This window comes from Pagrus pagrus (assembly GCF_965226575.1).
Source record: "Pagrus pagrus genome assembly, chromosome: 22".
Lineage (NCBI taxonomy): Eukaryota > Metazoa > Chordata > Actinopteri > Spariformes > Sparidae > Pagrus > Pagrus pagrus.
The window spans coordinates 1,302,007-1,316,029 of record NC_140204.1 but is presented as its reverse complement, the minus strand read 5'-3'; the positions used below and the strand labels follow the sequence as shown (position 1 = coordinate 1,316,029).

At 43.1% G+C, this 14,023-nt stretch overlaps 1 protein-coding gene across 2 annotated transcripts; it reads left to right on the top strand.

The window, feature by feature from the left end:
* The first annotated feature begins 984 nt into the window (after window positions 1–984).
* Window positions 985–14,017, top strand: LOC311251095 (uncharacterized protein). Of its 2 annotated transcripts, none has more exons than XM_084343378.1 (5): window positions 985–1,184; window positions 3,307–3,992; window positions 4,371–4,532; window positions 6,201–6,405; window positions 6,829–14,017. In XM_084343378.1, exons 2-5 carry the CDS (start codon window positions 3,848–3,850, stop codon window positions 9,020–9,022), a joined length of 2,706 nt encoding a protein of 901 aa, XP_084199504.1. In that variant the 5' UTR covers window positions 985–1,184; window positions 3,307–3,847; the 3' UTR covers window positions 9,023–14,017. The 2 variants fall into 2 exon arrangements, with proteins under 2 accessions (XP_084199504.1, XP_084199505.1); XM_084343379.1 differs by lacking the exon at window positions 985–1,184 and adding an exon at window positions 1,208–1,304.
* Window positions 14,018–14,023: the final 6 nt, after the last annotated feature.

The following is a 14,023-nucleotide window of genomic DNA, read 5'->3' as shown; positions in this document are numbered from 1 at the left end:
TGACCTCATCGATATGTTCATCCTGATACCACAAGTGTTTCGTCACCACACGTCATCATCAGTCGGAGCAGATCAAAGTGATTAAAACAGCTGATCAGTCTGTTGAGTTAACGGCCGCTGTGATGGCGGGCTTTCAAAGGCACGAGCACACACGGAACTTCCGGTTTGAGACAGGCTCGCGTTCTTCTTTACAAAATAAAAGTCTGCGACGCATTTATGAAATCTGTGCTGAACACACACTGATCTATATTCTTCTTCATGGACCAACTAATCAATCAATTAAGAAAATAATCATGATCATGTAATCATATGATATTCAAATTATAAACACAAGTATTTACAGTAGCCTATATGGTGTCCAAAAACATACTGTACGTTAGAAATACATTTTAATTATATGTTGTAAGATTAAAGTCTTTAGTTTCATTGTATGAACCACAGAGCAGTGAAGCGTCTCTGAGCTAAATACAGAATATAAGATAACAGTTGTAATAAGGTAAACGCTTCACTTCAGGTCTGTAAATGTTAATTAAGTATGTTTTAGTAACAAAGCAATGTTTTGTCATCATCCCAGTTATCACAAAATGTGTCAAAAACATGATTTAATAATATTGAGTTTCTTTGAAATTACTTCCAAATTACCACAATAATGACCTCAAAATGTATAAAAAAAGTAGTGTAAAGTGCTGTTGAAATAAGAAAATAGAATAAAATTGTAACCAAATAAAATCATGTTTAATCCTTGTCCGTTTCCACAAAATAATATAACAATAAAAAATATTAAATTACATTAAATTAAATTAAATTATTGGATGAAAACATTCTATAATTAAAACATAATTAGTCCGTTATGAAATATAAATGTATATGTAAGATTTAATATGGAAATCAGTGGCCGTCGTACTTCAGGTCGAACGGCTTTTATTTTGAAACAACCCCGGGCGACCAGGCGGAAGTGAGTCGCCTGGTCGCACGCGGGCTTGACGTGCCGCTGGCGCTGATGGCGGCGGGGCTGGCGGAGGGTCGCACCGAGGAGGGAGAGCGAGGAGGCGGGGAACCGGAGAACCAGAGAGAGGAGGCCCCGGCGGTACCGAGCACCGACACGCCGACGATCAACACGCCGACGACGACCGCAGCGAGGCCCGCAGAGTGACAGCGAGGAGGACGGACGGATGGATGGAGCGGTACGTTGTTTTTGTTTATCTGCTGCCCGCCGGGGGAGCGTTGGCGGCGGCTGGAGGGTCCGTCTACAGCCCGGTCAGCCCCCGGTACACACTGTGTGTATAAATACACACAATACTGCGGTCAGTACACACAACACTGCAGTCTGCACTGATACATGTGTGTACACATCTGGTTTACTGTCCTGTGTGTGTGTGTGTGTGTGTGTGTGTGTGTGTGTGTGTCAGGGCCCAGACTCGCTGAGGGGCCCCGTTAAAGAGCCCATAGAATCAGATCCGGGTCGTGGATCAGTATCATATTGTCCTGGTGTCATCATGTGACCTGACCAGAGCTTTCTGTCTCTGGACCTCTTCAGTACTGACTCGGTTCTGATGGTTCAAGTACCGACAGTCATCGATACATCAGAGTATCAATATCTCTTTATTGATCCTGTGTTTTACTTACAGTCGCTGCTCCTAGAACATAAATCACACGTTAACTCTTCTGCTAATGATGCTAATGATGCTAATGATGCTAATAAGTTCAAAGAAATCCGATAAATATGTTTCTTGATAATTAATAAATAATGATAATTAATAAATCAAACAGTAACTGAAGACGGTGACTAAGAATTAAACGGGCTGTTTTTGTTTTAACTGAATATATTTCAGAAAAGAGTTTTAAAGATGAAGTAATAACTGATAACGGTCAACATGTTGTTGTTGGACTACAGGCTGTAGTTGAAATATTGGTATGAATATAAATTGATTGTGTAGCTGTGACGTCCACATTACTGAGGATTATCGATCTTAAATCTCATTGTGTTCATGTTTTGTCAACAGTCACAGTATTGATTTATTGATTTATTAGTATTGAGTTATTGGGTCAAACATATTGTTTGGTTGGTTTTAGATAAATATTGTGTATCGAGACGAAGCCTGTAAATATTGATGATGACAGACGGATGTAATTATCTTTATTTACAGTACTGAGTGTTGAACACTGCAGGGTGTCGAGCTGCAGCGTGGCCCAGTAAGACTCTCAGAACCGACCAGAACACTTCACTGTGAACCCAGCTGAACTCTGCTGCAGTGTGTGTGTGTGTGTGTGTGTGTGTGTGTGTGTGTGTGTGTGTGTGTGTGTGTTGATCTGAAATCATTAGTCGATTGATCGATTAGATGATGGAAAGAAACTATTTTGATCGATTTTCAAGCAAACACGTCTCCAACATCGTCTGGGTCCAGCTTCTTAAATTTGAGGATTTTCTGCTTCTCTTTGTCGTTCTGACAGTCCTGACAGTTCTGTTTGTGTTTTGGACTGTTGGACAGAACCTTAAAGAGATGTTTGAGGATTGAAGGTCCAGTTTGTAAGAAACATTGATTTTTTTCTTAGTTTCATTCCCAACTCGTCAAAAACTGATGCTGACCGACCCAAACTTGTTTAATTGTTCCTCAGCTCACATGAAAAACAACCCAGTAATATAATGTTTATAACCAGGTCTATATCAGAACCACAGCATGATGGGTCGATCATATTACTTCCTCTGTGAGATAATTAATCATGAGAAAATGACTTGATAAGAATTACACGAGTGGATCATTACAACCTTTTGTTTCCTTGTGATAACGGCTTCGTTTAACTCGTCATCTCAACCTGCTGACGGCGGTCTGCGTTCAGTCAGCTGTTGTCGAGTTAAAGTAAAAACAGACTGAGCAGCTGAGTGGCTCAAATATCTGCAGAAACTCGTTTCAGTGAAACGTTTGGTAAAATAAATCAAAGTTTCCAAACAGGCCGTCGTCCAATCAGGTGCAGCTGTGAAGTCTTTGTGTAGTTGTTGGACGTCTGTCGTGGTCAAACGTCCAAATCTACATCTGAGCATGTGAGAGTCGTTTTAAGACTGAGAAATATCCAAACCTGCTCTTTTAGGTTAGTGGGCCAGTGTGTGTGTGTGTGTCTGTGTGTGTGTGTGTGTGTGTGTGGTCTGGAGAGAGGGAGCTTTGTGTCGGCTGCTGGTTTGAGCTGGTGCAGTGATGAATATCAAACAGGCCTGTAGTAGTGGACATTTCAGCTGTGTGTGTGTGTGTGTGTGTGTGTGTGTGTGTGTGTGTGTGTGTCAATAAACTATTGTCTTTTCTCTCTCTCCAGTTCAGGACCTCCTATTGGCCGTCATCCTGTCTCGCTCCACCAGCCGGTACACGACTTCAGCCGCAGCGCTCGAAGTATTGAGTTGCAGTAGTCGGTGTTACGAGTCGTGCCTGAAACATCAGAGTGCTTTGAACCAACATCGATACATTTTGGTGCTAACAAACCTGTACACGATAACTTTAGCACGTTAGCTTGAGTGTCGCAGGAGCTTCTCGAGGCGCCGTGCTTCAGATTCATCACACGGCCCTCATGTAATCGATGCTGAGTCTTTGAGGCTAGCTGCGGCTTCACCGTGAAATCTTCCTCTGAAGATGTAGACTAGTTTGAAGCTACTTGTAATTAGCAGCTAGCTCAGAAAGTCTAAATCAAACACCCGCCCGCTTTACAAATAAACTTAAGTTAGAAAATAAATCACCTGAAGATGTAGCTGGAGTCTGACCATAGTTACGTGTTTGGCGGCTAACAGCTCGTTAGCTGCAAGTGGCTAGCGGTGAGCAGGTAGCGGTGGCGCGGGGCTAGGTCCAGGCAGAGCAGGGGTGTGATGGAGTACCACTCCGGTGGCAGCCTGCCCCTGCTGGGGAGACCGCGGTACTGCCCTGGAGCCAACGCTAACGGAGGATACCTGTGTGAGACGGGACACTGCTGCGGAGAGACGGGCTGCTGCACCTACTACTACGAACTCTGGTGTAAGTACAGTTTCCTGTTAACAAGAGCTCTGACTTTCATCCAGACAACTTGATAGTTCATGTTACATCATTTATCAGCTTTATTTATGCAACAATATGCAGCTTAAGGGGACGCTACAGGTCGCAATTCCTGTTATTAGCACAGGAGGAGACAATGCAATTCTACCAAGCAGACCAGTCTCAGTCTTTGTGGTCCACGTGGTTAAATTTCTATAAAGCAGCGTGGCCTACAGCGGCATGATACACAGATGCTATACGTCAGTAAAATGAGCGGCTCAGGACTCACTTGTTTAGACATTTTAATTTGGATTAAAGAGGAGGACGAGGTCCAGCTGGAGTCGTGGTTTTGTCTTAAAAGCTCTGTGTTGTTGTGTTCAGGGTTCTGGCTGCTGTGGACCGTCCTCATCCTGTTCAGCTGCTGCTGTGCGTACCGACACCGTCGAGCCAAACTGAGAGTTCAGCAGCAGCAGAGACAGAGAGAGATCAGCCTGCTGGCCTACCATGGAGCCAACTCCTACCCGTCCTCCATGCTGGACCTCAGTAAGACACCTGTCTGTCTGTCTGTCTGTCTGTCTGTCTTTCTTTTAAGCTCTCAACATCAAGACAATGAAGTCAGTTCTTGTTTTGTGTTGCTGTTTGTGTGACTGACGCTCGGCTGTCAAGTGACATGCCGCTTTTCTTCTAATGTGTCGCCGTGGCGACTGAGTGGAAATTTACAGCTCGGAGGCCACAGCCGTTTGTCTTAAAGGGGAATTCTGCTGATTTTCAGAGGTCGAGCTTGTAGAGCGTGTCCTGCAGTTGTTCTCCTTTGATGCACTAATTGTTGTTGTTGTTTTTTTGCTGAAGATGACTGCAGCTGAACTGATTCATTTACCATTTTTATCTCTGTTTTTCTCAAATCATCATTCACTGGATTCACGATGTTTTGCCTCCTGGAATAGATTCTACTTGTGCACAGATAAAAAAAAAATGTCCTCATAATACAGCCAGTTGAAATATACAGCTCAGCTTCAGTCTTAAAGGGGAATAAATTGGTTATGATGGATGTTTTTAAATACCAGTGAATAAAATGATAGTGTGACAGTGTAATGGATGAATTCTGCAGCTCCTCTCAGCTTCACGGAGCTTTATAGTGAGTTTCAACTCATTGTTTATGTGTCCTAACACAACTTTACTGTTCTGGTTCATTCAACGCTCTCAATGGTCGTTTTCAGAGAACAACTGTAAAAAGCGACTGTACACTAGCTGCTGAGCAGCAAAAAGCAGACTGACACAGTTAGAGACCAGCTGGTGAACTCAGTGGAGCGTTGAGCAGCTAAACAGACAGATATTTCCCTCAGGAGCTGCTGGAGACAACACTTGTAGTGTTTTAATGTTTTGAAAGCTTGTTGTTGATAGTGAATTTATTGTCTTGTAACTGTGTTTTTTTTTTTTCAGGGAAAGACTGATATGTGGAAATTCACACTGTATAATCTAAATCTGCAAAGTAACTAAATATATCCAATAAATGTAGTTGAGCAGAAAACTATTTTTTACGTTATAGTGATAATTATCTTTACAAAGAGGTTATCTCTCTCTGGCTCAGGGACTACGGATGTAAATTAGTGTGTAGCTAACGATGGTACAGCTAAGTAGCTGTGCACAGTCCCTGTCAAATAAACAAATACATCAAAAAATAAAAAACAAACTCAACCCCAAATTAATAATAATGTTGCTCCATAACTGCTAGATGTGGAAATTAACTTGCTTATATGGATTCTAGGGAGTAACAACTGCAAATATCGATATATATCGGCTGATATACACATTGTGTGCAACAATCCCTCAAATTTGGGTATCAAACACCTGTGACAAACATTATGTTACAGACACAGGAATAAACTTGATTGTCCAAAATGACATCAGTGCACTGAAACAGTACACTTCACCAGGAATTTAATTATTAAAAATTACCCCAAGCATATATTTTTCTGTATTATAATAGGAAAAAACGGTGTATATTCGACAACGTATACGCTGATAACAATATCTCGTATCTGTGCAAGAACAATATCGGCCAACGGATATATCTGTCTTTAAATTCAACAGTTTTTGCCGTATTTACTTCAAACATGAATATGTCAAAGTTAGTTTGAAAAATTAGTTATTGCAGAGTTTCTGAACTAGCAAGTAGCAGCTGCTTTGCTCTAATCAATATTGTGTTTCTAGGTTTCCTGGCGTCTCTGAAGCTGCCATCCTATGAGGAGGTAGCGGCTCAACCCTCCACCCCTCCTCCACCCTACAGCTCAGTGTTCACCACCCCACGCTACCCACAGCCCCCCCGAGCTGCAGACCCCCACCTGCTCACGCAGCACGGCCCGCTGCTGCACCGGCCGCTCAGCGATGGTCCGTCCTCCCTCAGCTCAGACAACAGGTAACAATGCTGCTGACACTACAGGTGGGGGTGCTACTGCAACTACTCACAACACCACAGGGAAGGAAGCCACAGTACTGCAAGTAATGTTAGGAGTTCAGGAAATACTAATGACATTACTGGGATGCTGGTAACACTGCTGGGAATACCCTGAATGCATTTTTAGGAATCCTGGGTATACAAGTAATACTGCTGTGAAGAATGATAACCCTACGATTGGGAGTACTCGTATCAGCTAGATAGCAACTTTCACTGCTGCTGCTTCTAGTTCTGCTCATACTATTGATATAATTACGGGTAGTACGACTGAGACTACTGGTAAAGTGACTATGAGTGCTTTTTGGGATGAAATGCACTACAAACAAAAATGTCTGCTCATGTTTTATACTTGGGATGAATAACAAGTGCATATCTTTCCTGTAGCTCCAGTTGCTCCTGTGACTCCTGCTGCCCCTCTTCACCATGTAGCTCCTCCCTATCAGCACCTGTCACGTATGAGACTGACACAAGCCACGCCACCACTCCCAGCGAGGCTGCGCCCCTCACTCTCGATGTCACCATGGAGACCATCGCTGCTGCGGCATCCCGTTTGGAGGTAAATGGGGCAAGTTTTGTTTCTGAGAGGATGCTTGCCACAGTGGCCATTGACATCGGTGATGAAGATGCTGCTGGCGCACAGGAATCCATTGCCACGGACTCATTGGTTCCCAACCAGGTGGTTACCAGAGCGGTCTCCCCTCACCCTCTGCTCTCTCCTGGTTCTGAGGTGGTTCTTCCTGTTGTAACTACATCTCCCGTAAAGCAAATGCTCGACCTAGCATCCTGTACCCCAATAGTCAGCAGCTGTAGCCCAAGTTCACTCCCCAGTCCAAGTCTTGTTGATACAACCCTTCCCTCCATCCAAGTAATAAGGATAGAGGGCCCAGCTGACAGCCCCGAAACTACCCCTGCCCCGAAAATCATCTCAATGTCAGGCCCTTCTACCCCCGCTGCTAGCAATTCTGATAGCCCTACAGCCACCGAAACCCTTGATCTTACAAGAACTTTTGATACAGCCAATGTTCCTGGTAGCCCAACCTTAATATCATCCCCAAATGTTGGAAGAACTTTGGCCCTGATAACAGGCTCCGATGGTCTTGCCACCCCGTACCCTAATCCTAGCCTTGTGCCAATCCCGGCACCTTTAAACCATACCCAAGCTTCAACCCCAGAACCTTCAAACCATACCCAAGCTTCAACTCCAGAACCATCAAACCATACCCAAGCTTCAACCCCAGTACCTTCAAACCATACCCAAGCTTCAACCCTAGCACCTTCAACCCATATCCAAGCCTTAATCCAAGTAGCTACAAACCTTACCCAATCTCCAGATGCAGCTCCTACTAACCTTACCCAAGATCCAGACAACATACCCTCAAACCTTACCCTCGTGCCAGACCCAGTAACTACAAACCTTACCCAAGATAAAAATGCAATATCTACAAACTTTACTCAAGATCCAGAACTAATACCCACACCCCTTACCCAAACTCCTAACCCAGTACCTTCAAACCTTACCCTAGTGCCAAGTCCACAATCTACAGCCACTATCGTCCCAGACTGTGCACCTGACCCCATTCTTACTCTAAAACCTACACACCCAATCCTTACCTTAGCCACAGATGCAGCACCTACTTCAACGACAATACCGTATTGCCAGATCCCAGAACTCTCACCAGGATCAGGTCAGAGTCCAACCAGTCCAGGGTCAGGCTTGCCCCAACACCCGGGGGCTACTGCAGTACCAGCCGATTCAGGTCCTTTTCTGGTGGTGTATCAATCATCAGAGTCAGACCTTACCAGTCCCTTACCTTCAAATGTCCATGCTGGTTTTAGTTCCGGTTCTAGATCAGCTCCACTGTCCACCCCTCCCCCAGTGCTCACCTTCCCCACACCTGCAGCCTCATCTTCCTCTTCCTTCTGCCCAGCCATAACCATAGAGTCTGAATCTTCTTTCACTCTTTCCCAGTCTCCTTCTGCCCTCTCACCCGCTTCCATTTCCTCTCCTCCCTCCATTCCCTCCCCTCCAGTCCTGTCATCTATCTCCCTCCCAGCCCCAGCTCTACTCCTGGACCCTCTCACTGCTCTGCACCAGTCCAACAAAGGTGGATCTTCCTCTGGCCACGCTTCCTCTCTCTCCCCCTCGCCACGTGCAACTCAGTCCCCCCCAAAACAGACTCTCTTCTCGCCCTGCGTGGATATTTTTGAGCCAGTACCTCCCAGCTGGGAGGATGGCGAGGACGAGCAGGAGGAGGAGGACAATGATGACGATGAAGATGAGGACATGGGAGCTGATGAGAGCCAGTATAGACATCGACGACTTACCGGTGACTCTGGGATTGAGGTGTGCAGGTGTCGGGTGGAGGATGAGGAGGAAGAGGAGGAGGAAGAGGAGGAAGAGGACAGGAAGGAGGATAAGAAAGGAGGTGTAAACACTGGCCTTCATGACAGTGTGGACTGTCCTGCCAGAGGTCAGATAACCACAGGGGAAGCTCTTACACTTTGTAACCCCACCTCCACCACTACGCCAACGTCTGAGGACGGTGGCAAAGTGGTCATTGTCATGGAGACAGTGTGATTGACAGAATGTGGTGGATCAAACCATTTATTACCCAGACAAAGGGTGAATAGGAAGTTAATGATGGCATCCACCCTTAAAACTGTTTTTTGAGATTGTTCTTTAACCGGGGAGGTTTTGTACACAGATGATTGTGACTATAGATGAGTTACGTCACATTTGTTAAATGTGTTCAGCATCTGATAGTCAGACCAGCATAGATATTAGACATTTAATAGGGCGAGATTAGACAGGAATCATGAGCTCATTGCAACATCGTCTCTATAACTGTCAGTTGGAATTTTAGGCAACCGGGTCTAGAAGTTTCTGCTTGGTGAGTACTGGTGTTTTTTTAAGAGACATTTCCTCAGATTGCATCCATGGTTGATAAAATTGAACAACTACTACACGACAGAACTGTTGTCAGCTTGTTAGGACATCTGCTTCCCATTTAAATCCCAATAGAAGTTTACACAAAGAATGCAATCCACCATCATGTCTCACTAGAGAGTTGTAACTTGTTGTAATGTGTCTGTGCAGTAATGTTCTCAGTCGGAGTGAATCATCTAACAAGGTAAATTTTTTTGCAGAGGTTGACGTGACACAGTAAACTGTCTAAGTTTTAGCTTGCGTCCCCAAAATAATGTGAACTGGTGCCTCAGTCAAGAAATCTTTGCCACTGCGGCTTCAGCTTTGGCCATTCTCGCCTAAATGTGGGAGGACTCCTTGAAACCTGCATTGTTTGTATCTATCCTTCCTCGTAGTATAATGATTCTTAGGTGTCTTTCCCTTGTACACTGCTATTTTTCTCAGCTGGTTATTGCCACCAAAAGATGATTGAAATTGTAAATTGGGGATTGTCTTCAAAACATTGTCGTCTGAACGTGAAACTTTTTTAAAAGGAAAACCTTTCAGATTTTAGCAAGACTGTTATCATGTAGACATGGCCTTATTTAGCCATTTAATAGGTGCAAATGCTAGCTTCCACTTGCTACTGTCTGTTTGCTATTATTCCAATCAGATTTTAACAATTGTACAGTGGTGGTGGGCTAAACAGATGCTATGGCTAATTAGCTAACAAGCTGCATTTTCTGAACACAAAGTCAGTGCGGACATGATGAGCTCCCAGTCAAAATAAGAAACAATTTGGCCATATAAACATTCACTGTTGTTGTTCTGTTGACCAATGCAAATGCAGTTAGGTGTCTACACAGCTAACGCAGCTTTTATGTCATATTTAGGGTAACTATCAGTTTATCAACATGTAGATAACATTTACATTAACTTCCAAGTTATGATTTCAACCTGGAGTCTCTGAATACTCTGATATAGCAAAACAAAAATGCATCACATCAACTTAAACACCGTTTAAGGTAATTCAACATTAATTTAATGGATATAATGCTGTATGTCCCTCCACAGTCCATCCATGCAACCAACCATCTTGAGCAATGACGCTAACCCTCGCAAACATAGGAATCTTCCCCTTTCCGTCATTACTACACCCCTGACAGCGCTGACATTTTCACCAACAACAGAACAACAACTTTAAATAGTTGAACATTTAGCTGAAGACACCCTGGTCGTCCTGGGTGATGACGAAGATTTGGAAACGTGCCGGGGACAAATTGGCTGTTTTGGAGACGAACAGAGACTAATGTGGGAGGATGATTCACTCTGACTGACAGAGGCAAGACTGATTCATTCATTAGTGGGGACATTTTGATGAAGAAGTCTGTCAGGAGAGCGGAATAAGGTGGGTTGTCTATGAAATGGGAGAGACAGTTTTTCAGGTTTGATGTCTTCATGGCAACTTGATCCTGTATGGAAGGTTTCAGTGTTGATGGATCAGTCGGTTTTCTGTGCGTCAGCCTTTCAACAGAAAAAAAAAGCTTTTGCATAAACAGAAATAAACAATGGGCACTTTTAGACGGAAACAAAGCAGCAAACAGAACAGAGACGGGAACACGTCATCATTCCCTTCTTTGACTCTTTCTCTCAATTTGAGGTCAGATACAACAATACGTCGTAGACACCACACAATTAACATTCAGTCCTCGTCCGAACTCTGAAATGTTTCCTTTCACACACTGCATTTCTCCCTTCGTTTTATTTTATCATTCTGAACTTAAGAATTGATGGACTATACGTACGTCATCCTACAAAAGTCACCAAAAAAGTCAAGATATTTCAAGGTCTTAAAATGACAACCACCTCAATCATGTTAAAGAATCAGAGAACAAGTTATTTAAGTTTATTTTGAGGCCATCGTTGTAACTTATCGATGTTTCGTACAGTCAGATTGATAGACAGCCTTGATATTGATATTTTGTGACAGAAATACATAAAGGTAGAGTATATTTTGTCAATAATAAATCCATGCTGGTGGATTTCAAATCAACTTAAAATCTGACATTAGTGAAGAGCAATATTTTTCATCAGCAAAAGTCTGTGTGTAAATACCCCCCAAAAAAGTGTTGATGCAAAGAAATGCATTGTCGTTGTTGGGTAAAAACTTAAGTTACTCCAGTTTAGGTGGCGCTGTGTCATGTTTTAATTTGGACCATGCTGGTTCGGCAATTTCTACGCCCTTTCAACCAATGAAAGGCTTTCTGGACAAACTCAAAATGCATCAGCAAGGGTTTTTCTTGATGGAGATTTGACATTTTTACCCAACAACAGCAGTGAATGTAAGTTCTGGTGCAGTGTTGAAGAGACAATTAATTTCCAACACACTTCACAGAGGTTTGCCATCACACATTTGCAATACTTTTTAAGTGTGTCAGTGGAGAAACATGTCGATGAGAACTTGTCATCATCAAGTTAATGTCTTGTTCGAAAAGTTAATATGATTGACCAAAAAATTGATTTATGAATCGGTTCGAGTGTCTTTCAAACACCTGCTCCCACAAAGAACATTAGAAAGTCTCACAAATGTGTGACACCAGAGTGTGTTGGAAAAGACAACAGAGAGTCAAGTCTGACGTTTTAACCAATGAGACGAAGAGTGTGTAGTGACATCAAGTTGTACCAGAACCAGAATTCTTCTAAGTGGAAATGTTTAAATGTGATATTTTAAAGACACGGGAGTTTGAGGCAATATTATGTTGGAGGAAAGTGATGCTTTGAGTAGAGAACTGGTCATCTGTCACGAACATCATCAACTCAGCCTTCTTCGATGGACAGACCCTGAGTCTGGTTGACTGATCTTTAAACCCTGTGTCCATGCTGCATTACAACACGGACTTCATGTACTTCACTACCCATTTGTTGCAAAGAACGATGGGTATGACTTTGCGGACAAAGGTACCCACATGGATACCCGTGATGGACAAAGCTATGTTGGACCTCATCACGACAAAAGCAATGTCCTGCCACGGAAAGGACGTGAAACTTGACCGCAGAGGCAGCAACAGAGCGGACAGTTTCTATGTCAAACTCAGACTGACAGCTGGATGTTTTCTGGACTGCCGTAAGTCAGTTTGGAAACCACATACACAAGATTGGATTCACATGTGGATGGATACAAATGATCCAATCTTCTGTTTTTTAAACCTCTGTGGATAAATTCACAGATAAAGGAATCTGGTTTTGATTAGATGTGGACTTCGTAGAGCTAAAGCAGATTCTTCGATGGCGTCTTTGATTTGTCTCAGAAAGAAGTTTGTTAGATGGAACCCAGGCCAGATTCGTGCCTGTGGACTGAGGCTTATAGAGGCTGAAGGACCTCCTGGAGAAAGCTCAAGGGTGATACCAAGCCGTTGATGTTGTGGTTGGTGGTGTTTTTTGTTTACCTGAACTAATAAGGTTATATATCTCCATGGTTACAGAGTGCCATTTCTACTTGACAACTGTTACTACTTAGCATTAGATAGAGCTGTTCTCGCTCTGTGTGGGTGTGGACTTTCAACCAGAATGACTGGAAAATTGTTGTCTTAAATTTGTCTGTAGCTCAGGCTCCCAAAGGCTCTGCAGCTCTGAGGTCAGCCTTGTGTAGGGAAACAGCTGGTTTTAGTGTGACATTTGCCTTTTCATTGAGGATTTTATCCAACTTTCCTCACAGAACCAGGAGAGTGTTGACACTGTTGAAGGGTCGACATGAATGGTGGCCATCTTGGTGTTGTTTTGGTAGTTTTTAAGTAAAACCAGATTGAAAACACTTGTTATCAGAGAAAGAACTCATGGAATTTTTACGTTGATTTAGTATCTTGTTCGGCAAGTTAATATCTTGTTTGACAAGTTGGTATCTTGTTCAACAAGTTAATATCTTGTTTGACAAGTTAGTATCTTGTTTGACCAGTTATCCAATCATTCAGGAATGATCATGAGTACAGCGCTGGCAGGGTTGAGGGTTCAATTCCAGAAACTTGAGACGTCGGTACTCCTGGTGCTGTGAGGGTTTTTGGAGGTAAAGTCTTTGGCCCAACGATTGATAAAAGCTTGGACGATCTCCCTGAACATGAGGCTGACGTCAGGGCTTGTGTAATGTTTGGAAACCCTGTCTTTATCTCATTTTGTTGAAAATCCGTTGAGTTAACCAGGGCAAGATTTTCATCAAATTTCTGTGGACGAAAGCATTAAAAAAAATAGTCCTCTCTGATAGAAGAGTTTCAAACTGACAGGTCAAAGTTTTAGACACCGCTGGATTTTGGCCTCATTAAATGTTTTCCATTTTGGCTCTTTGACCAGCTTCACCTGTGGTGTTTGACAAAGTAATTTAATTTACTAAAACGTCCGTATGTTGCTTCTATCGTAGGAGCCCCTCCCTCCGTCTAAAGAATGTTTTCATCTCTTCTCTGCTTCCTGTTTGCATGAGGTTTCTGTCGGAGGAGTCGGAGGAAGCAGAGAAGAGATTAGTCTTTAAAGTCCCTTAATATTATGATGATAACAATGCTAATTATTAGTATGACTAAATTAATAGTGGGTGTGTATGTGTGGATGTATGTGTGTGACCTAACTAAACCAGCCTGTTCTAAAAGTGTGTGAAGATATACTGAATAAAAACTGTCAAATCTACCTCCC